Raw genomic sequence first — 24,629 nt, 5'->3', positions numbered from 1 at the left:
TAGATGGCAGTTAAAGGCATCCACTGAGCATTCAATACCACTAAATAGCCTTTCCAAAATAGCAATGCATCTTCCCTTAGCCATTTCTGAGTTGACGTAACAGTGAAAAATACACTGTCTTTGTATGAACATGGTACCACTGGTATCAAAGAACAACTTATTCTTTAGCAAAAGTTAATACAAATGCCATTAAGGTATTGCCATTAAGGTAATTGCATATCAAACATCTACTTCCCATATCATCCATCTACACCAGTCTTGATCATCAAAATAATTTTTCTTTCATTTAGAATCATTAATGACTGCAGGACATCTCTAATCACTTCACAGCTAATGAAGTTTATTTGATATGCTGACATGCCACAGAAGGAACCCAACAGCAATTCCAGTGCAACAAACTCACAGTAAAAGCAACAGAACAATAACATAATTATATAATCTGTGGGGTTTTTTTTGAAAAGAGTGATTTTGATTAAACACTGCCAGTGTATCATCCAACTCAAAGGTGAGACTGCCTACATTGAGCCACTTCTGGCTGAACTGTCAACAACCTAAGAAAATTTCAGACAGTCAGAATTACTGTTTTAAAAGAGACTTAGCATTGGAAGGAATTTCAGGATCACGGAAAAACTGAAGTAATTGTAAGATGATGAATAAGCAGAAAATGGTCAGCATAGGTTTAGATGAGTTCTCTTGGAAGCTGGCAGAGCAGCAGGGAGAGAAAGCAAGGCTTGAATGCTTCAAAAGGTATTGAAAATGATATCAGGAAGAAAATTGAAGACCAAGGTGAGGCAGAGCCAAGCTATATTACAGAATTATAAACAAGCAATTTCTACATCAATTATGTTATGGGGTTGGAATTTCTGGTTAAAGCCAAATGAGAAAGGAGCTATCAAATGGCCCATTTCAGCCGAAGGTAGCAATGAGGAAACCTATGGAGTCACTGGTTTAGTGACAGGAGAAAAATGATGATCAGGATGGAATGAAAATAGTAAAATGATGGGAACAATCAGGTCAGGCAGCATCTGCAAAAGGAGAGTTAATATTTCAGTTTGAATGTCTTTCATCAGAAAAAAGCACAACAGCTGTAGTCTTGTAAACATCTAATTAGAAAATTATGGCTGTCCCAATCTGCTTGTGGAGGAGCAGAAGACCTAGGTGACATTGGCTCAAGCTTAGAAGCAGACCTCATGTCTCGGAGTAATGTAACTAGGGTGGAAACGCAAACGTAGAAACAAGTATCGATTTTTCGAGATTTCATAGATAGCCAAACTTTCACGCAACACAGCGTGGTGACTAATTAAGACAGACGTTTCTCTTTTCTTCAATATTATTCCCTAGCTTTTGAAGATGGCACTTAATTTCAATCTTAAACAATAAACGAATTGGAAGCTAGTCATTAAGAAGATTCATAGACAGGTACTGGAAAGTACAACTGTCCTTATTGTGCTTTACTGCTAAAAGATCCAAGATGTTATCGGTTATACTATACATTTTAAGTTACATTAGAATAAATCAAAAGGCATAGCAATTAAGTCAGGGAATTACTAGCTCTGTAAGAGATTAGAGTACCATGTAACAATATATCATTCTAATGTTGTATCAATGTATGCATTCTATTCTTTAACAGCTTTAAGTAGGTACAATATATGAGCAATGCACACTAATACTGGCAATTTTTAGGGTAGCTGCTTTGTATACTAGCAAGCACTTATAAGTCACCATTTCAAGATTATTTGAATTGACATGCTTGTTGATCCTATGTTTCTCTAAAAAAATGTCAGGAAAACCCAGGAAATGATTGTTACAGCTAGAAATTATTCCGCATCTGCAACATGTAATAAACTAGAAACAATAAAAGACAAGAAAATGAGGAATAAGAGGCTAATTAAACCCTTGAGCCAGCTCCTTATTCAATCTCACAATTGGTCCGATTTTTGCCTTCTCCCGCTCTCCTAACATCTGACCCCCTTCTAGTTCAAATATTTGATATTGTCAGTCTTGAATATATTTAAAAGTTTCATCTCCACAGCTTTGTAAAGTAAATTTCAAAAATTCACCATTGGAAGAATTCCTCACCTCTTGCTCAATTGGGCAATAACTCATTCTGAAACTTTCACCTAATTCTCAACATCTCCTACAAGGATACTCATCCTCAAAGTATCTGTCAATCCCTATTAAAACCCTAAATGCTTCAAAAAATCTTCCATTATACTAAACCCCAAAGAATGTAAGATAAACCTTTCATATTTCAATCCCTTTATTACTCAAATCAACTTGGTTAACTTTTACTCCATTATCTGCAATGCCAGGGTAATAATTCCTTAAATATGGAAACCCAATACAAGTACAGCACACCAGATGTAGATGCACCAGCAACCTGTAAACCTGCATCAAAACCTTTATCCTTCCAATAAAAAGCCAACATTCCATTAAACTACTATTTCAAACTACAACATATGACAAGTTAAAAGTCCTTCCAAAGGCTGCATGTTTTTTATTAAACTGCAAAAATAGCTAGCACACCAGTGCGACACAACATTTTTATCGTCAGAGCTAGATTAATAAACAGAATTAATTTTAAGGGGCATTCATATGAACAAAGAAAACAATGAAATCCCAGTCAGGATGCACACTGCTGAAATTCTAAATATAGTAAGATGTTGGGCTCCTCATGGAGGGGCACCAATTTTCTCTGGTTTCCCCATAATTAAACTGCAAATCTGCCCACTGAAGATTCAGTGACTCATTTTAATAGACAGGGACAGCTCCATGGGAGAAAGCCACATTTCAGGTAATTTACATTTTTAATTTAATTTAAAATGTCATTGTTTAAGTGTTTTCTGAATATTTAATAATTTGTCAAAATCTAATTTAAATCTTTAAATGTTTCAAAAACATGATTAATTTATAACAGCAAATATTTTTCAATGTTTGTTAATGTCGCACATTGGTGAATATTCAAAGTCCTTTAACAGTTTAAACAACTGTCAAGGAGGGACTGGATTTGCTGATGACAGTAAGAGGATATCTTTGGGTGCCCAACATACTGAAGTTGGTAACTGCACATAGTGAAATAGTAAACAGCTCACTGAGGCAGGATGCTGAACAAAAATATCTCTTCATTGCTCCAAACAACTGAACAGAACTTGGTTATCATTGTCACAAAAATGAAATTCTTCCCCATTTCTGCAACATTTTTCCATCTTAAGTGGCCAGTAATTTTGACGTAATGTAATATTGAGGTTACATCACTACAGACGCACACGTTAAAAGGTGACTTCTGCCACAAACTCAAACAAGCAAATTACCAGAAGGAAATTACTTAATGGATAGGGAAAATGTTATTGGGACTTTTAACTTATTGAGGCCATAGGTTAAAGTTCATGGATCACACAGAAAAACATCATACATTGTAACAAGTATGAGAAAAGCTGTCATGCCAAATCTCTACAAGAAATAAGAACTGTATGGAAACAAAATCACTTAGAGATGAGCGCTGTAGCAAGAGAATAGATCAGCTGACTGATGGAGAATCTTTATTATTTTGCCTAGCCTCTGGGAGAAGCAAAAGCACTGTTGCAAAAACTGAAATTGTCCTGATGGATTTCTGCAAGAAAGCAAGGCTATTACACCAGTTGAAGACTTTACAGGGTAGTTGCTGCAAGAAAGAACAGTATCACATCAAACTACGTGTGACAAGCATTATGGCAAAGCGTGCAGATCCAGGGTGTCCTCGGGAGATAGAATGCCCTGACTGCTGTGGTAAACTATAAAATGAATCTAGGAGCAAAGAAGGAAGTAACTATGAAATTAAGACTAATGATGAAAGGAACTGGATGTGGCTGTGAATGCTAACCTACCTAAACATGACATGAATCATTTTTAAGAGATTTGGACACAGTTTTGTCTCACTACGAGAAATGAATGCACCAGATTTATTTGTTGGGAGGTTTACGTCCATCCTGAAGCAGCGTTAAGTAAGAGAACTGAATTCATAGCAAACATGAGAAATTCACAGCATGTCACAAATAATCACTGCTAACAAAAGTTTTGGTGGCACCACGATATCTGGCACCTGTTTCCATCCACATGTCAATTAATAGGCATCTGTAGGAGCTACTCACTCAGAAGCAAAATTAAATTTTTGATTCTCAGTCTTAGGGGCAGATGGAAAGTAATATTTATTAGCTTAAAATACTCCAGTTACCCAAGTAGGATATTTAAAAAATGTTTTTTCTTTAGAAGCTTGAACTCCAAAAAGGTTCATGTAGATGGAGGTACAGACTGTATCCATATGGATTTCATTGAGGTAATTCAAAGAGGCCTGGAGACATGGATTTAAATCGGGCTAGAGTAACAACTAGGAGTCCCCAGAGATCAAGCTTAAAGTTATTGTCATTTCAATCGTATACATGTATACAGCTTCACAAAACAATCTTCCTCTGGACCATGATGCACAACAGCATGTATTATTCATGCACAATACAAAGAAATATCACAACAAATAAATTCAGAATCAAGTTTGATATCATTGGCATATGTTGTGAAATTTAACTTTGTGGCAGCAGTGCAATGCAATACATGACAATATAGAAAAACTGAATTACAGTAAATATATATCAAATAGTTAAATTAAATAAGAGGTACAAAAATAGAAATACAAAAGTACTGAGGTACTGTTCATTGGTTCAATGTCCAGTCAGAAATCAGATGGCAGAGGGGAAGAAGCTGTTCCTGAATTGCTGAGTGTGCCTTCAAGGCTCCTGTACCTCCTTCCTGATGGTAGCAATGAGAACAAGACATGACCTGGATGATGGTGGCCCTTAATAACAGACGCTGCCATTTTGAGGCATTGCTCCTTGAAGATGTCCTAGATACTACAGAGGATAGTGCCCATGATGGGGTTAGGTTTACAACTCTCTGCAGCTTACTTCAATCTTGTCCAGTAGCACCCCAACGTACCAGACAGGAATTAAATAATAAGGTGCTTTTATGCCACAAGTTAAAAAATGAAACAGTGTAACGCTTCTGGCACTCCATACGTGCTGACACCTGGGTAGTGGCAGGAAGTTCAGTCCTCTCACTGCCTGGAGAAAGAAGCTATTTCCCATCTGAACAGTCCTTGTCCTGATGATATGGTACCACCTGCCTGATTGTAGGGGATCAAAGAGATTGCTGGAAGGATGGGAGGAATCATTAACAATGTTGAGGGCCCTATATACGTAGTGCTTCTGGTAAGCATCATGGATGGGTGGAAGAGAAACCCCAATGATCCTCTCAACAGTCCTCACAGGTCTTGGAGTTTGCTGATTAGTCTTGAGGGGATGATAGTGTTAAATGCTGAGTTGTAATCGATAAAGAGCATCCTAATGTATGCATCTTTACTGTTGAGATATTCCAGGGTTGTGTGAAAGGCCAACAAGATAGCATCTGGTGTAGACCTATTGCTTTGGTAGCAAATTGGAGTTGATCCAAGTCGCTACTCAGACAGGTGCTGATATGCTTCAACACCAGCCTCTCAAAACACCTCACTGAGTGTAAGTACCATTGGACGACAGTCAGATATAACTACTGACAGGTATAGACAGGGTACCATGCTCTTCTCGGGCACCAGTATGATTGAAGCCTGCTTGAAGGAAGTGAGTACCACACACTGCTGGAGCAAGAGGTTGAAGTTATCTGTGAAAACACCAGCCAGTTGGTCAGCACAGGTCTTCAGTACTCGGCCAGGTACTCCATCTGGACTGGATGCTTTCCTTGGATTCACTCTCTTGAAGTCAGTCTGTGCATCATCTTCAGATACTGAAGATGCAGATTTTGTTCTCAAATTCACTACAGAACATCAAAATAGGATTAACCCACTTTGTTAGCAAAGATATTGGAAATTCACAAGGACTTCAATGGACCGGGGCTGCTTTAGGCAAATTTGTGCTTGCAATAAATGTGAATAGCAGATGTGGGGAATTTACTGCTCATGGTAAATTCCATTTCACAACGGTGTGCAGATTCTGAGTTACTCCACTCAGTTATGTGTTCTGCAATTTCATTTGTTAGTTTTAATGATCTGTCATTTCACTTATCGCATGGGCATGTTCAATTCCATTTTTCTTCCCTACACCTTTGAAGTGTCTCTGGACTTGCAAATTCAAGGCACAATATAAACTTAAGAAGCCCATAATAAATAGTTCCAACATCATCACCGACCATTAAGACTACTGCTAAGAAGCAAATTAATTCAAGTTTTAAGCTTACAATTTAGAATCACTGATAATGGGCTACTTCCATGACTAGACATTGAATACAGATTCCAAATGTTGAGGGGTAAAAAATATCACATTTCAAAAATATAAAGATAACTTTTAAAGTTCTTAATTCTTTACAAAACATGTTTAATATCCAAGTAACTTATTCCCATTAGCTGCTGCACTGTACCTACAACTTAACATTCAGAAATTTCTGGATTCAATCCCCATTCCTGAAATGCCCAAATATCTAAGGTCAACTTACTAATTATGATTAAGTCCTGGACAATCAAAAGTGCCATTTATCAGTAACATGTTCAAATAGATCATTTGCCCTTAGCAACTTAAACAGTGCAACAACCTGCCACCCTACCCTAATTTGACCCAAAATTGATCTCAACCAATATCTTAATGGATTATCTGTTCAAGTCATATTATGGGACCCCTGATTGACGGAAAATAATTATCACATTCCTTTGCATTAAAGCAGCAACTACACTTCAAGGTGACAAATTAGTTATGAAACACTTCGGGATATTCTGAAATGCTATGTATCTGTTTAAGTATTTTCTTTTCAAAATATATTTTATTCACTACTGTTATTTTCATGTGCTTTATGCCTCACAGTGGAATTCTCTTCATAAAATCTTATAGCATTGATGATCATTTCACCAACCTACTGCCGATTCTTTAAGGACATTGCAATTAGTCTCTATTCCCTATATTCATAATTATTATATTAATAATTATTTACTATTCCCTATAGCCCTGTAAATTTATTTTTTATGTATATTTACAGATTCCTTCTGAAAGTTACTATTGAAATACCTCTTTGTGGCCTTAGGGAAAAAAATAGTCCAAAATAAGTCCTCCCTCCAGCTTTTTAGTTGTGTTTTTTTAAAAACTCTCTCTCAAAAGCACCAATATATTGACATTTCCATTACTCCAGGGTGTCCACTTAATTCCTGTCTGAAGATAATTCAGGAAGCATGTGAATTTGTTGATAATAAACTTATTATTGAAGCTGTATATTCAATGTGCAGCTAATGTAAAACAACATGGGAGCCATGATTCTACTATGACCATAACACATGATCCTGCAGGAACACAAAATAAATCTTCAACTCTTTGTACCCTTAAGACTTATCAAATGAGATGAATTAAGCTGTATAGCAGTGAAATCATGTTTGCTGAATGTACTGCCAAAGCCTTATTAAACTTAGACAACATAATTGCTTCATTCAACAGTGCTAGACCATGAGGTAGTCGCAAGCAGCTTAAATATGCAGAAAGCCGACTGCTTGCAATTAATTCACTGGGTACCATTTTACAAGGAACTTTAAGTAAACTATTTGTACAATAGATTCAATAACTAAATCGTTGGAAAAGGTAAAGCAAGAACTTAAAAGTTTTCATGTAAGTTTGTCAATCAGACGATACATTACACAGGCTGGAAATCCAACAAGTGACAGACCCAAGAAACAACTATACACAACTATTCAGTCTAGAGCCAGGGTACAAATAATAGTACAAGCTTAAGCAACCAGGATAAATCTCCCGTAGTTCTTCATAAAACCTGCGACTAAGCAAGGCATTTATAATTTCTTGGATGTCTGCATCACAACCTGGTACTCCAGCTGCAGTGCTGCCGACAAAAGAGCCTTGCAGAGGGTGGTTAGGGGAGCAGAGAAGGTTATTGGGGTCTCCCTACCTTCTGTCCAAGACCTCTTTCAGAGTCGATGCCTCCAGAAGACACGGTACATCATTAAAGAACCCTCACACCCTCTCCATGAACTGTTTGTTCTTCTGCCATCAGGTAAACATTACAGGAGCATCAAAACTAAAACCACAAGGCTACTGAACAGCTTCCTCCCACAGGCAGTCAGACTGCTAAATAGCTGCTCTACCTGACTCTGCTTTGGACACTTTTAACTTGCACTGGACACTTATAACTTGTTTTTAACTGACATGTGACTGTTGTGTTTTACCATTTATTGTTATGTTTATTATTTAGTATTGCATTTGTTATGTTATGATTGCACTGCTCCTGGGAAACACTGTCTCATACTGCCCTGCAGAGCTGATGTACAGTTAGAATGACAATAAAGTTTTTGAATCTTGAATCAGATCAACTGAAAATACTGCCATGATTCATTGATTTTCAGAAACTTCACAGCAAAACTTAGTACAGACAAAATTTGCAACAATGGAAAACAAGATGAAAGACAGTTTGCACATTACCAAATTATGGTGGAGCAAAATTGCAATTGCTTTGAAAAAAATATCTGAATATAATTGTTGCTAGAATTACTGAATTGTCTGAACAGGCTATTTTTTCCATTATTAAGTTGTCAGGAAAAAAGAATGAGAAAGGCATCCTATCAAAGTCAGGAGCAAACAGAGATTTGCTGTCGTTATTTAACACAACACTTCTGCACAGACATTCAAAAAACTGTTTAAGTGAAGCACATCTTACCATTAGGAATGAGAATTCCACCCAACATTGTGCCAAACACTATCGCTGCTGTAATGAGCTTAAACCGCAAAGGTGGCATGTAACCTCCTGCAGCAAAAGTACCATCTTTCTGCTGAAATAAATGGAATGGTAGATTATTCCACAGCCTTCCAAGCAATAAGACCACAAACTATAACCAAATGAATGTGTAAACCCACATTTTGCAGTCAAAACCTGCTATCTTAAGATTTGAAATTAATAAAAGCATACTGTAAGTAAAGTCAACCTGCTGAACAAAAAACATTGACCATTACACTGCACTATATGTTGAATTATATAGTCTACTGGCATTGAGAAAGAAGTAAATCTCATTGAATTATGTCATGTGCAAAGGATCACATCTGTGATGAGATTCAAATATGAGAGAGCACATTATTGGAAATTTTCTCATTTATGAAATAGCACAGTGCAAGAATAGGAATGAGCATGATGCCGATTAAATTATTAGCTTCTGCCTGCATCTGATCTCTTCTGTTTATTTTCTGCCTGTTCAGGTGTGTACCTAAAACCTACAAATATCACTAGCATTTTCTACCATCACTGTATTCCAGGCGCCTATTAGTCTCTTTAAAAAAACTGCCTTGTAAGTTTCCTTTAAATTTTCTCTCTTTCACGTTAAACCTATGCCCACTAGCATTTGACATTTACACCCTAGGCAAAAGCTTTGAACTACCCAACCCACTTCTGTTTCACGTAATTTTATATTCTTCTATCAGGTTGTCCTCTGCACTCTCTCCATAGTACCCACATCCTTCCCTTAGTGAGGTGACCAGAACTGAACACAGAACTCCAAGTGGGGTTTAACTAAGGTCTTGTATAGCTGTTACATTACCCCATGACTCTTGAACTCAGTCCCACTGCCGGAGGAGGCCAACACACCATACACCTTCTTAATAACACAGCAGCTTTCAGTGTCCTCTGGACATGGACCCCAAGATCTCTATGATCCTCCACATTGCCAAGGGTCTTACCATTAATATTGTATTCTGCCTTCAAATTTGACTTACTAAAATGAACCACCGCACTTATCTGGGTTGAATTCCATTTGCCACTCTCAGTCCAGTTCTGCATCCTATCGATGTCCCACTGTAACCTCTGACAACACCAACTTTTGTGTCATCAGCAAACTCACTAACCCACCCTTCTACTTCCTCATCCAGGTTATTTATAAAAATAATAAAGAGGAGGGGTCCCAGAACAGATCTCTGCAGAACACCACTGGTCAACGTCCTCCATGCAGAATATGAACTATCTACAACCATTCTTTGCCTTCTGTGGGCAAGCAATTTTGGATCCACAAAGCAAGTCTCCTTGGATCCCATGCCTTCTTACTTTCTGAATGATCCTTGCATGGGAAACCTTTATCAAATGCCTTACCGAAATCCATATACACTACATCCACTGCTCTACCTTCAATGTGCTTTGTTACATGCTCAAAGAATTCAATCAGGCTCGTAAGACATGACCTGTCCTTGACAAAGCCATGCTGATGATCCCTAATCAGACTATATCTCTCCAGATGCTCAGAAATCCTGCTTCTCAGGATCTTCTCCAACAACTTGCCCACTATTGAAGTAAGACTCATTGGTCTATAATTTGGTGGGTTACCTCCACTCCCTCCCTCGAACAGGGGAACAACATTTGCAACACTCCAGTCCTCTGGTAATTCTCCCATCCCTACTGATAATGATGATGCAAAGATCATCGCCAGAGGCTCAGCAATCTCCTCTCTCGTTTTCCACAGCAGCCTGGGGTACATCTCGTCCACTCCTGGTGATTTATCTAACTTAATGCTTTTCAAAAGCTCCAGCACATCCTTTTCCTTAATGTCTATATTTTCAAGCATTTCAGTCCACTTTAAGTCATTCCCACAATTGCCAAGGTCCTTTTCAGTGAATACTGAAGTATTCATTAATTACCTCCGCTACCTCTTATGACTCCATGCACATGTTTCCACTATCACACCTGATTGGTTCTATTCCCACACAGCTCATTCTTTTGCTCTTCACCTACTAGTAGAATACTTTGGGGTTATCCTTATTCCTGCTTACCAAGGCCTTCTCATGGCCTCTTCTAGCTCTCCTAATTTTATTCTTAAGCTCCTTCCTGGCAACCCTGTAATTTTCTAGAGCTTGAACAGTAGTTTCCTGAACCTTTTTTAAGCTTTCCTTTTCTTCTTAACTAGATTTTCAACATCCTTTGTACACCATGTTTCTTTTACCCTACCATCTTTGCCCTGCCTCACACCAATGCAGAATGCCATGCAAATGTTCCCTAAACATTTTCCACATACCTGCTGTGCACTTCCCTGAGAACATCTGCTCCCAAGTTTCTGCCTAATAGCATCATATTTCCCCCTACCCCAATGAAATGTTTTCCCAAATTGTCTGCTCCTATCCAGCGCTATGGCAAAGGAGATAAGAGTTGTGATCACTACCATCAAAATGCTCTCCCACTGAGAGATCTGACTCCTGACCAGATTCACTTCCCAAAACCAGATCACGTCCAGCCTCTCTAGTTGGCTTATCTACATATTGCATCAGGAAACCTTCTTGAACACACTAACACCCCATCCAAACCCCTTGCACTAAGGAGATACCAGTCAATATTAGGAAAGTTAAAATCTCCCATCACAACAACCCTTATTGCACCATTCCAGAATCTGCCTTCATATCTGCTCCTTGTTGGCTCTGTTACTATTGGCAGGGGGTTCTATAAAAAAAAACACCCAGCAGAGTTATTGGCCACTTCCTGTTTCTGACCTCCACCCACACTGACTCAGTAGACAATTCCTCCATGACTTCCTCCTTTTCTGCAGCCGTGATACTATCCCTGACTAGCAATGCCACAAGCCCACCTTTTCTGCCTCTCTCCGTCCTTTTTGAAACATCTGAAGCCCAGCACAATCAGCAGCATTCAGTCAGCTGAGACATCCAAGTCTCTGTAATAGCCACAACATCAGAGTTCCATGTATTGATCAGTGTTCTAACTTCACCCAGCTTGTTTATGATATCCCTCGCATTAAAATAAACACATCTCAAACCATCAGGCTGAGTGCATCTTTGCTCTATCATCTGCCCATCCTTCCTCACAAATTCCCTACTCTCTACTTGAGCGCCAACCGTACCATACTCTGCCTCTTTACTTTAGTTCCCACCCTCCTGCAAATCTATTTAAAGCCCTCCCCAACAGCATCAGCAAACCTCCCTCCCAGGATCCCCACCAGTTCACATGCAACCTGTCCCAGTTGTACAGGTCACTCCTTCCCCAGAAAAGGTTCCAGTGATCCAAGCACTTGAAATGTGTCCCACCTGCACCATCTCCTCAGCCACTCATTCCTCTGCATTACCTTCTGTTCTGACCTTCCCTAGCTCTTTGCAGTGGGTGTAATCCAGAGATTACCTGCTCTTCAGCCTCCTTCCTAATTCCCTAAACTTACTGTGCAGGATCTCTACCCGTCTACTGCCAATGTCACTGGTACCAATATGTGACCTCTGGCTGCTCACCCTCCCTTTGAAGATTTTATAATTGCTCAGAGTCATCTTGGACCCTAGCACCCAGGAGGCAACACACTACCTTGGCATCTCTTTTGCTGCCGCAGATCTCCTATCTGTCCCCCTAACTATCAAGTCCCCTGTGACTATCGCTCCACCTGACGTCACCCTACCATTCTGAGGCTCAGAGCTGACCAGAGTGCTACTGGTCTGGCTGCTGCCGTCTTGCCCAGATCAGTCATCCCCCTCATCAGTATCCAAAGGGGTCTACCTGTTGCTTAGGTGAATGGCCACTGGGGGACCCTACACTGACCTCTTTCTCCGTTTTTGGTGTTCACCCATCCACTCCCTGAAGTTTGCACTCTGGGTGTAACCACCTGCTCAAACATCTTATCTATCAATTGCTCCACCTCCCAGACCATCCTTAGTTCATTCAACTCCAGCTCCTTAATGCAGTCTTTCAGGAGCTGGAGTTGGCTGCACTTCCTGCAGGCGTAGTCGTCAGGGAGGCCATCAAAAATAAAAACAAGTTTCATGAAAATACATCTCAATGACATGCAATAAAATGAGTCAACATGTGAAACAACAGATTTCAAAATTAAAGCTTAAAACATATGCTATAATATACTATCTTAATTTTTTAATGTCACTCCATTTTGTGTACGTTTGAAATCTGCTATATCTACACTGTACACTTACCTGCAATTGTTCAAAGAGAAAAGTGTTCAGAGCTTGTCTACAAGGAAGAATCATCATAGGAAACCCCACAGCAACAGACATCATAAATCCTACACGAATCATCTCTGTGACTATGTTGGAGGGGAAGTTCATCATAACATTCCCAGCAATGTTATCAGTATAGCTGATATAGCCAAAAGATCCAACCTGTAGGACAACAATATAATCACAGATATTGCAACTTTATTACTTTAACTGATTAAAACTGATTACATGATTAAATTTTATATTAATTTAAAACATATTTGTGTTTGCAATGTATGAAGGTGCACCCCATTCAAAACATTGTAAGCATTGAAATAATAACAGTTGATTTAATAGAAGTATACAAATTTTGATGATAACAAAATAAAGAACTACCTTTAGGGGTACTACATTACAGGAATAACTATGAGAGTACGTACATTAAATCTATTACTGAGAAACGCAAAAGTTGCCTTTAAAATTCAAAGTAAATATTCTGCTTAAGGTTATGATGAAATATCAGCAATATAAAATAATTGCAAGCCATGCAGCATTTCTAAGCTTTATTTAAACTTACACTAGCCTAAAATTTAAAGAGAAACTATTTTCCTCAGAAAACGTATAACCTCACTATCTGAACTCTCTGTATATCAGATTCTGCAGATCACCCTACATAACACTTCAGGCAAATGTTCACTGCTCATTACTGATGCATATCTTTCAAATAAGTCTGGGAGAATAAATGCAAATATACACGTTTGTTTTTATATGGAACAAATTCATATTACTTCAACACCACTAGCAACGTCAGCACTTATTGTCCATTCCTACATGCACCTTAAATCTATTTCGTTTGCTAGACCAATTACTTTTCTTTCTGAAAAAGCCCTTCACAATTTTATTTATTGAAAACTTAAAGCAATCATTTTACATTACATATGATGCTCTTTGATCTTTTTACTAGCCACAACACTAAAACACAGACAAATTTAGCCCAATTCTTGATTTGCAATATGATTCAAAGACAACAAGAGTGGCTGTCGGGGGCATCTGCACTCGCTGATAGATTGCTCTCACTCTTTCTTGATGGTAAGAGAGAGTCAGGGAACTCAAAATAAAAAGCAATGCTTCAGACTGTGATTGTTACATCGAAACAGCGACTGCTCGTCTCCCCTCTCGCTGTGGAAAGAGCGATACCTGTCTCTTCCTCATTAGTGAGAGAAAGAAACCTGAGGGATGTCCAAATGTTGGAATGAACAGTTAGTTTTTGATGTACTGCAGTCCATGGTCTCTCTTTGAGGGCTTTGCTGTTGCTTGCACTGTAGGTATGCTGATGCTTTATGCTAGAATTTATGCTTTATGCTAGGTTGATGTTGCTTGTGTGTGGGAGGGGGAAGGGGGCTTTGAGGCTCTTATGTCTTTTTCTGCCATTCTTTGGGGGGGTTTCCTTCTGTTTCAAGGATGTCTGTGGAGAGTAGGAATCTCAGGTTGTATTTTGCCTACATTCTCTGTTATTAAATGGAACCATTGAACCATTCACTTATTTCAAAATCTAGCTATGCTATATTACACATGCTCTGTAATTCATTCCTAATAGGAATTACTTCTATTAAAATACTCGTTGCATTCAGTATAAATTAGACACTTACAGTAATGTAAAATGTATTAACAACATTGAGGGCTGATGAGAAGATCGTACTCATTCTTTTCACAGATGGTTCATCCAAACTGTCATATGTCGGCAACACTTGACTATAAAGAAATGGTGAAAATGAATTTGTAATTCCTACCAACATATTCTATTTGTCATATATCCAACGCATAAACAAGAAACCAACTTGGATCACTAATACTTTTGTCTTTAATATAGGTCACTACATATCAATATTTGCATCAGATAAGTAGTTGGAACTATGGGTACCAACACCTACAAGCATGCAAAATACCAATGGATGAAAAGTTAAAAATTCAACCACCAGATAATGCAGAGATAACTCAAATGACAAGTTCAAAGAGAAACTGGCAACTGAACAAAAACTTAATTTCAGAAAATAATTAAGTTTCCATGAAACTGTGAGCTAAATTCCTAACCCATACTTATGTAATGGAAAAACATTTACTGCTAGTTGATAAAAAGGAACTCTCCCAGTATCATCCCAACCACTCTTCCTTCGAAAAATTAATTCATTCTTCAAGGATTCTTAATCTCATGTTCTCAATATGTATTGCTTATTTTTTTTTTAAGTTTTTTTCCCTTTTTTAGGTTGTCTTTTGCACACTGGTTAGACATCCAAGTTGGTGTGGTCTCCCATTGACTATTATGGTTATTATTCTATTATAGATTTATTGAGTATGCCTGCAAGAAAATGAATCTCAGGGTTGTATATGGTGACATATATGGACTTCGATAATACATTTATTTTGAACTTTTTATACTTCCTTTTCAGGATTATAAAATGCAAATAACAAATTTATATTTGCCTATGAATGTAATTCAGAGTATAAAATATTAAGGCTTTTGAACAGTTTCTTATAATGATCTAATTATTTTGTAGAGAAAATGTTGAATCTGAATATTTGCAAACTTTTCAGGAAAGATTTTTATTTCTATAATGTCTGGCCCATTTTATTTCATCCCAATGAACTTCACAACAAAGAAAGAAATGTAATGCAAGATAAGTAACAGATGATTCATAGACAGTAAGTTCAAACAACTAGCAATGCAATAATCAGATCATCAGTTTCAGTGATGTTTATTGTGGCTTTAATATTGGCCACAACATTGGTTCTGCAATGGAATGCTAGCTGTAGAAGTTTGCATCTTCGAGACGGTAGACAGGATCTCAGTTTTAACATCTTATGTGATGACAGAGCTCCTTCAACACTAGAGTCGGCCCCATGTTTTTAGAGCAAGATCCAACACACAATATACCAGCTCAGACGGAGAATGACTGAGTGACCCTTAGCAAAAAGTTAACCATAAAGAATACTTCATCCCAGATGATGAAGTATTAGGTTTATTTTGCAAGTTCAATAAATTTGAGATAAAGAGAGTGAGTGAGTGAGAGTGTGTGTGTACGTGTGTGTGTATGCACACATACACACGTTGGCAAGAAACAGTTTTAAAAAGCAATCTTATATTTTAAAATGTTTAAAGTAGCTAAGATTTTGGTTAGCTACAGCTACTGCAAAATTGACTCAGTTTGCTTAATTGTAGCAGAATAATTTTTTTGTTGCTGACAAAATGATACTTGATACATTTAAAGCACTACCTTTTATGAGGATACATCAAATGTTATCAAACAAGCCTAATTCAGTCCTTATAAAAAATGCATAGATAAATGGATCTCCATTTTACACAAAAGATTTCACTTTAGTGGATAATGTGAATTCAGCAAAAACTACTGCTGTTTTATATTATATCACTATAAAAGGCAACCACAAATGGAAGTCTTTCAATGCCTCCAATTTCAAATTCTTGTCTTCATTTAAATCCGTGATTTCACCCCTACTATATTTTTTCAGCTAACCTACTCCACCAACTAACTTTTCATATTCAACTTGAGCATTCCTCTCTTTTGTTCCATTATTGATAACAATGTTTTGAAAAACCTAAAATGTATGAATTTCCTTAATCCTATAAACCTCTAAGCTATCTATCTACCTAATGATGATCTCAAATGCTGCCTCCGATCAAGTTTTGGTCACAAAGAATGTGAAAACAAAGTACTTACGATTGACAGGCAAATGACATGCCATAGATGGGAATACATCGAAATATTCCATCCCAGCGAATATAACCAACTCTTCTCAGCCACTCACCACTGAAGAGACCGTGTTTAAATGACGACAGCACAATCTGTGCGTGAGGAACACCAGAGGTAACAGCTAATAAACAACGTTCAGAGCAGTATTTCATTGACAAGTGCTATGAACTTGTGAGCACAATATAAACAAAAATGTTTATTTGGCCCAGTGAATCCATTCACAAAAATTTCTAAATGATTTTTTTTAATCAAAATGATTCCAGAGCTTTCACCCCATTAATACCCAGGAGCCCATTCTGCTAGATGACTTCTTGACTATGCTGACATTTCTCCTCCATCTGACTTTCAACAATTTTAGCCCAAAGCACATTGTTGCATTCTTGAAATTTAAAGCTATTTCAAAGGGATATCTCTTACACTAGTTATATTCTTTGTAAGGACATCACTCAGATGCTTCTTTTTGAGGCTAAAAACTTAATTTCCCCTAATTATTAACTCACAAATATCTTCTGGCTGGTCTCAACGTTATGTCTATTCCTAATAACTTTATGTCCAGAACTTAATGTTACAAAAGGCATAATTTTTATCATAGCACTTTAAAGCCTGAGAAGTGACCTTGCCACAGTTCAGCTATATCCATCCATACAAATTAAGAACCTGTAAACTAAACCACAAATCACATCCAAAACATTTAAAAATCTAATGCAATTGTATCCCAACATTAGCAGGACGTATTTCATAAGTGCACTCCATCTCATTGTGGGATTTATAATTTGATGCATTATAATGTCTCATTCCAAGTCCATGAAAAAGACCACTGATTACTGTAATGTATTAAATGCATTACAGATCAATGCAGCAATTTTTTTTGCAGTACGAGGACATATGCTGCACTAAGTCTCAAAGCCAAACCTCAGCCAGGCTGGAAGAGCTTTAAGGCATCAAGAAAAACATCATGGGATTTCATATGGGAAGATTGGACTGAGCTGATCATGAAAATCATTATTTTGTTCAGATGGGAAAACATTACAGAGAAATCTTATGCTGTATTAACAAACCTTTGCAAGGGCTGAAAATGATCCAAAATTTTATGAAAATCTTTTAAGGTTACTTCTGGTTTCAAATCTAAATTGGAAAACAAATCTAACTGAAATATGCCTAAAATATTACAAGATGATATTAAATTAACAAATGTGAATCGTGATCAAGAAGAGGTAGAATATGGAACAGTACAGAACAGAAACAGCCCCTTTGGCTCTCGATACCTGCACTGAAGGCGATGACAAATTAGACTATTTCTTTTGCCTGTACATAATCAATATCCCTCCAGTCCCTGCATGTCCATGTGTCTACCTAAAAGTCTCAAATGTCACTATCATTTCTGCTTCCAGCACTACCGTTTTAGGCACCTACCAAGTGTGTAAAAAAAAGCTTACAGGCCCATCATCTTTAAACTTCACCTCTTTCACCTTAAAACTTATGTCCTCTAGCACTTGCAATTTCTACCCCAGGCAAGACTGACTGCCTACCTTATCTGTGCTTCTTAACTTGTGAAATTTTAATCAGGTTTCTCTTAGCTTCCAGTGCTCCAGAGAACACAATCCTAGTATGTCCAACTTCTCCAAGTTTATACCCTAATTCCGGCAGCATTCTGGCAAAACTCTTCTGCATCTTTTCCAAAGCCTCCACAACCTTCCTTAGTGTAGCACATAATACTCCAAGTGCAGCTTCACCAAAGTTTTATTTTTGCCACAACCATGACTCCCTGACTCTTGCATTCAACATCTCAAACAACCAATAATAGCAATCACATTATATGCCTTCTTTACAACCTGATTTATTTGCATGGTCACTTTCTGTGAGGTACGGATATACCCCAAGATCCCTCAGCATATCAGCACTACAATTTACTGTACACTTGCCCTTACGTTAGGCCTCCCAAAATATAACACTTCACACTGGCTTGGATTAAACTCCATTTACCATTTCTCCACTCACATTTGTAATGATCAATATTTTGCTATACCTTTTTAGAGTCCATTACATCGTCCATAACGCCACCGATCTTTGTGTCATCTGCAAACTTACTAACCCACGTATAGCCATTTTTGTTCAAGTGATTCATATATATCACAGAGTTTCCAGCATTGATCCTGGTGGAACACCAGTGGACATGAACCTTCATCCAAATTAGTACACTTTAATCACTACCTTCTGTCTTTTACGGCAAAGCCAATTCTAAATTCCAACTACTCTATCACCATGGATTACCAAACACAAGGGACCTTGTCAAATGCCTTGCTGGTCTTGAGGCACATAAAAATGGATAAATCCCAGTGGCCTGATCAAGCGTACACTAGGATGCTGTGGAAGGTAAGGAAAGAAACTACAGGGGTCGTGACATCCTTAGCCACAAGTGATATACTGGAATTCTGGATAGTGGCTAAGATTGTGTCCTTATTTAAGTGCTACAAAGGCAAGCAAAGGAACTACAGGCTGGTGAGCCCAACATCATTGGTTGGAAAGTTAAAGTGGATTCTGAGACACAAAATCTATCTGCATTTGGAAAAGCAAAATCTAATTAAGGGTAGCCAGTGTGACTTCGTGCATGCTAATTCATTGCTCATGAATTTGAGTTTTTTTTGCCAAGGTGACCAAGAAGATTGACGAGGTTAGCTGGTAGACTTCATGGATTTCAGCAGAGTTTTTAGACCATAATACAAAGGAGCAGAATTAGGCCATTCAGCCCACTGAGTCTTCCGCTATTCCATCATGGCTGATTTATTACCCTCTCAGCCCTATTCTCCTGCCTTCTCCTTGTAACCTGTGACACCTTTACTCACCAAGAACCTATCAACCACCACTTTAAATAGACCCAATGACCTGGCCTCCACAGCCATCTGTAGCAAAGAATTCTACTAGTTCCTCTTCATCTTTGTTCTAAACGGACATCCCTTTATTATGAGGCTGTGCCCACTAGTCCTAGACTTCCTCAATATAGAACCCATCCTTTATCCTTTCCACAGCCATTCTCTCTAGGCCTTTCAATATTTGATAGGTTTCAATGAGACCCCTCCCCCACCCCTCTAAACTCCAGCAAATATAGGCAATGAACTGTCAAATGCTCTACCCACGTTAATTCTTTCATTCCCAGGACCATTCTTGTGTACAAGGTCCCACATGATAGGTTGGTCTTGAAGGTGAGATCACATGGGATCCAGGTTGGGTTTGGCAATTGGACACAAAATTAATTTAGCTGGAGGAGAAAGAATGGTAGTCGAGGGCTGTTTTCACATTGGAATCCTGTAACTCGAGATGTGCATCAAAAATAGGTGCTGTGTCCAATGGCAGATTTTCATATACATTACCAAAAGACGACAGGTGACATGATTAGTAAGCTTGTAGATGACACCAAAGTTGGCAGTGTGGACTAGAGTGGGAGTTGTCTAAGGCTACAACAGGATATAAATCAACTCGGGAAGTGGACCAAGAAATGGCAAATGAAATTTAACCATGAACAATTGTGAAGCATTGCATTTTAGGAAGTTAAAACAAGGCAAGACCCATGCAATAAACAACCAGGCCCTGGGAAACATGCAAAACACAGAGACCTAGTGATACAAGTACTAGCTCTCCGAAAATAGTGAAAAAAAGTGGACAATGTGAAGAACATGGAATACAGCTTGCTTGCCTTCATCTTACTGGGCATTTGAGTACAGAAGTTGGGAACAACTATTTAAGACATTGGTGAAACCTCACCCGAAATACCAGGTGCAATTCTAGTCGCCATACTAGAGAAAGGGTGTGATTAAGAGGAGGTTCCAAAAAAGATTCACAAAGATGATTGGTGGAACAAAAAGGGTTGAATTGTAAGGAGAGATTAGATAGTCTGGGACTGTTTCTCCTGGAACAAAGGAGGCCTGGGAATGATGTTAAAGAGTTTGTAAATCATGAAGGACAAAAATAAGACAGTTTGTCATCCTTTTTCACAGGGTAGGGGAGTCTAAAACTAAAGAGCATAGTTTTAAGATAGAGGGGAAAATTTAAATGAGAACCAAGAGGCAAGTGTTTCCACAGAGTGTAGTGGGTATATGGAATAAGCTGTCCGAGGAAATGGTAAAGACAGATAACATTTAAAATGTTTAAGAGACATTTGGACAGTTATGTGACTAGAAACTATTTAGGGAGCTACAAACCAAACAAATGTAACTACCGTAAATTCCGGACTATAAGCCGCTACTTTTTTCCCACACTTTGAACACTGCGGCAACACTGCGGCCTATACTACGGTGCGGCTAATGCATGTTTTTTTTTCATGCCGCCAAAAACATTTTGCCTCATAACAGTAGACCAATAAAATTGATGAGTAGTTCACAGAGGTCCAATGAAATTGTACGATAAATCAAGCGCACTTTCACAATTAAATTATTGTAAATCAGTCATTTGTACTCACCCTCATCAACATGGAAAACACTCGAAGAAAAGCATATGATACAGCTTTTAAGTTAAAGGCGATCAATCTGGCGGGTGAAGAAGGAAATCGAGCTGCTGCACATAATCTTGGCATAAATAAATCGATGTTGAGACGGTGGAGACGCCAGCGTGAAGAACTGAGTCAATGCAAAAAGACGACAAAAGCTTTCAGAGGTAATCATAGCAGATGGCCCGAACTTGCAAACTTTCTTGAAGACTGGGTTAACACACAGAGAGCAGGCGGCCGCGGTGTTTCCACCGTGCAGATCAGACTGAAGGCTAAAGCAATCGCCACCAAAATGAAAATCGAAGATTTTAGAGGTGGGCCATCGTGGTGTTTTAGATTTATGAGACAAAAAGGCCTGTCCGTCAGGGTACGCACGACTCTGTGTCAGCAGCTCCCTCCCGACCACGAGGAACAACTTGCTAACTTCCGCACATTCACTCAAACAAAGATAGCGGAGAATTCCATCGGGCCAGATGATATCATAAATATGGATGAAGTACCTTTGACGTTTGACCTGCCTCTCACTCGGACTGTTAATAAAAAAGGTGACTCGTCCATCACACTGAAAACAAGTGGCCATGAGAGAACGCATTTTACTTGTGTTCTGAGCTGCACAGCATCCGGACTAAAGCTTCCACTGATGGTGATTTTTTAAGCGGCTGACAATGAAAGTTCAGTGAAAGCTGCCATCAAGAGTACAAACTCAATTCCAGCCATGATTCCTGGGGGCACCACGAAGTATTTGCAGCCACTGGACATCAGCGTGAACCGGGCATTTAAAGTGGCGCTGCGCGTTGAGTGGGAGGCTTGGATGATGAGCGACGAGAAATCCTTTACCAAAACAGGACGCATGCGAAGAGCATCTTTAACTCAAGTCTGCCAGTGGATCCTAAATGCGTGGAGCGGTGTCACAACTTCCACCATCACCAGCGGGTTTCGAAAGGCTGGACTGCTGCGTGATGAAGAGAACTGCGTGCGCTCAAGTGAGAGCGACAACGAAGAGACTGAAGTGAGTGACGAGATCCTGAGGTTTTATTCAATTCGGACACTGAAGGACTTTGATGGTTTTAGTGCGCAGGAGGAAGATGAAGAAGGCGATCAATAACTTTTCCTGGTAGGCTGCAGTATATATATTTTTTTTTACCAGTCGTTAGGAGATATTGGAATGTTGTTCGTGCATTGTTCAGTAAAAAAGTATACGCAACGTAATTTGTGTGTTACCGATACGTATGTATATTTAAAAGTAGCTATGTTACAGGCACTGTTCGAAAAAAAGCATTTGCAATATATATTTGTTTATGTTACCATACGGATTTAATTAAAAGTTAAAAAATCCTCACGTGTAATATCTTTCTGTGTAAATATCTCATATTACAACGTGGGACACCTGCGGCTTAAAATCCGGTGCGGCTTGTACAAGTACAAAATTGATTTTCTTTCTAAAATTAGAGCGTGCGGCTTTTAATCAGGTGCACTCTGTAGTCCGGAATCTACGGTAGCTCATAAAGACACCTGGGTTAGCATAGTTCAGTTGGGCCACAGGACCGCTTCTGTGCTGTACAACTCTGACTCTAAAGGCTGTGAACTGACATTAGTACATGTTTCAGTTAAAGCTTTCTGCAAATTTATTCTAGCTGCAAATACAAAACAAGAAACTACAAAAATGTTTAAGTAATCCTTTCAATGTTACCCATTTTTCTGAAGTTTATTCAAGTTTTCTTAAAAATAAAGTATTATAAAATTACCAAACATGGCATTAAGTATATTCTAACAAACCTTCATTCCATATAACCATATAACAATTACAGCATGGAAACAGGCCATCTTGGCCCTTCTAGTCCACGCCAAACGCTTACTCTCACCTAGTCCCACCGACGTGCACTCAGCCCATAACCCTCCATTCCTTTCCTGTCCATATACCTATACAATTTTTTTTTAAATGACAGTATCGAACCTGCCTCTACCACTTCTACTGGAAGCTCGTTCCACACAGCTACCACACCGAGGAAAGAAGCTCCCCCCTCGTGTTACCCCTAAACTTTTGACCCCTAACTCTCAACTCAAGTCCTCTTGTTTGAATCTCCCCTACTCTCAATGGAAAATGCCTATCCACATCAACTCTATCTATCCCCCTCATAATTTTAAATACTTCTATCAAGTACCTCCTTAACCTTCTATGCTCCAAAGAATAAATAGCTAACTTGTTTAACCTTTCTCTTTAACTTAGGTGCTGAAACCCAGGTAACATTCCAGTAAATCTTTTCTGTCCTCTCTCTGTTTTGTTGACATCTTTCCTATAATTTGGTGACCAGAACCATACACAATACTCCAAATTTGGCCTCACCAATCCCTTGTATAATTTTAACAATTGCCTTGTACAATTTTGTCTCTGGATTATTATACAATTACAATATCAAAATTAAGTCTATTTTGCTAACATAATAATTTAGCTCATGAACAAGAAATCATGCAGATGCTGGAAATCCAGAGCAACACACAAAACTCGAGAGGAACTCAGCATCTTTGGAGAGGAGTAAACAGTCAAGACTTTGGGCCAAGACCCAAAGGTCTGGAAATGGAGGAGGAAGCCAGAATAATAAGGTGGGGGAAGTGAAAGTAGTACGAGCTGGCTGGTGACAGGTGAGGGAGGAGGGGGATGAAGTAAGAAGCTTTAAGTTGATAGGCAGGAAAGCAAAAGAACTGAAGGAGGAATCTGATAGGAATGGGAGAAAAGGAAGGTGGAGCACAAGAGGGAGAAAATGGGCAGGTGGGAAGAAGTGAAGGGGTAAGAGTGGATTCAGAATTGGGAACTGAAAAGGGAGAAGGGGAAGGGAAATAAGTTACCGGAAGTTAGAGATAAGACATGTTCATGCCATCAAGCTGGAAGCTACCCTGACAGAATGTGAAGTGTTACTCCTCCAACCATTGTGGCAGTAGAGAAGTAGAGACCGACATATCAAAATGGGAATGGGAATTTGAATTAAAATGGGTAGCTATTGGGAAATTCCACCTATTGCAGCAGATGGCATGAAGGTGCTTGATGAAGCAGTCACCCAATCTACGTCAGATCTCACCAATGTAGAGGAGGCTGCACTGGGAGTACCGGATACAGCTGATGACCCCCACAGATTCACAAGTGAAGCGTTGCCTGACCATGAAGGACTTGTGGGGGCCCTGAACAGTGGTGAGGAAGGAAGTGAAGAAGCAGGTGTAGCATTGCCTCACTTGCAGGGATAAGTGGCAGGAGGGAGATTCAGTGGGGAGGGATGAATGGACAATGGAGTCATGGAGAGCAAAGCCTGTAGAGAGTGGGCAGGGTGGGGAAGGATCTCTTTAATGGTAGGTTCCCATTGAAGATGGCAGACATTGAGGAGAATAATGTGCTGGATATGGAACTTCGTGGGATTGTAGATAAGGCCAAGGAGA

The 24,629-nt window shown here is 38.9% G+C and overlaps 1 protein-coding gene across 1 annotated transcript in view; it reads right to left on the bottom strand.

Annotated features, from left to right (window-relative positions):
- Window positions 1–24,629, bottom strand: part of slc38a10 (solute carrier family 38 member 10) — a 130,314-nt gene that overhangs the window by 70,989 nt on the left and 34,696 nt on the right. Inside the window, exons 6-9 of the mRNA XM_059948540.1 lie at window positions 16,691–16,815; window positions 14,606–14,708; window positions 12,954–13,139; window positions 8,722–8,833 (exon numbers count right to left, since the gene is read on the bottom strand). Coding sequence (XP_059804523.1) covers window positions 8,722–8,833; window positions 12,954–13,139; window positions 14,606–14,708; window positions 16,691–16,815 — 526 coding nt within the window. The remainder of the gene's footprint in view (window positions 1–8,721; window positions 8,834–12,953; window positions 13,140–14,605; window positions 14,709–16,690; window positions 16,816–24,629) is intronic.

This window comes from Hypanus sabinus, chromosome 23 (assembly GCF_030144855.1).
Source record: "Hypanus sabinus isolate sHypSab1 chromosome 23, sHypSab1.hap1, whole genome shotgun sequence".
Classification (NCBI taxonomy): domain Eukaryota; kingdom Metazoa; phylum Chordata; class Chondrichthyes; order Myliobatiformes; family Dasyatidae; genus Hypanus; species Hypanus sabinus.
Note: the sequence above shows the minus strand (reverse complement) of the source record. Positions and strands in the feature narration are given on the sequence as shown.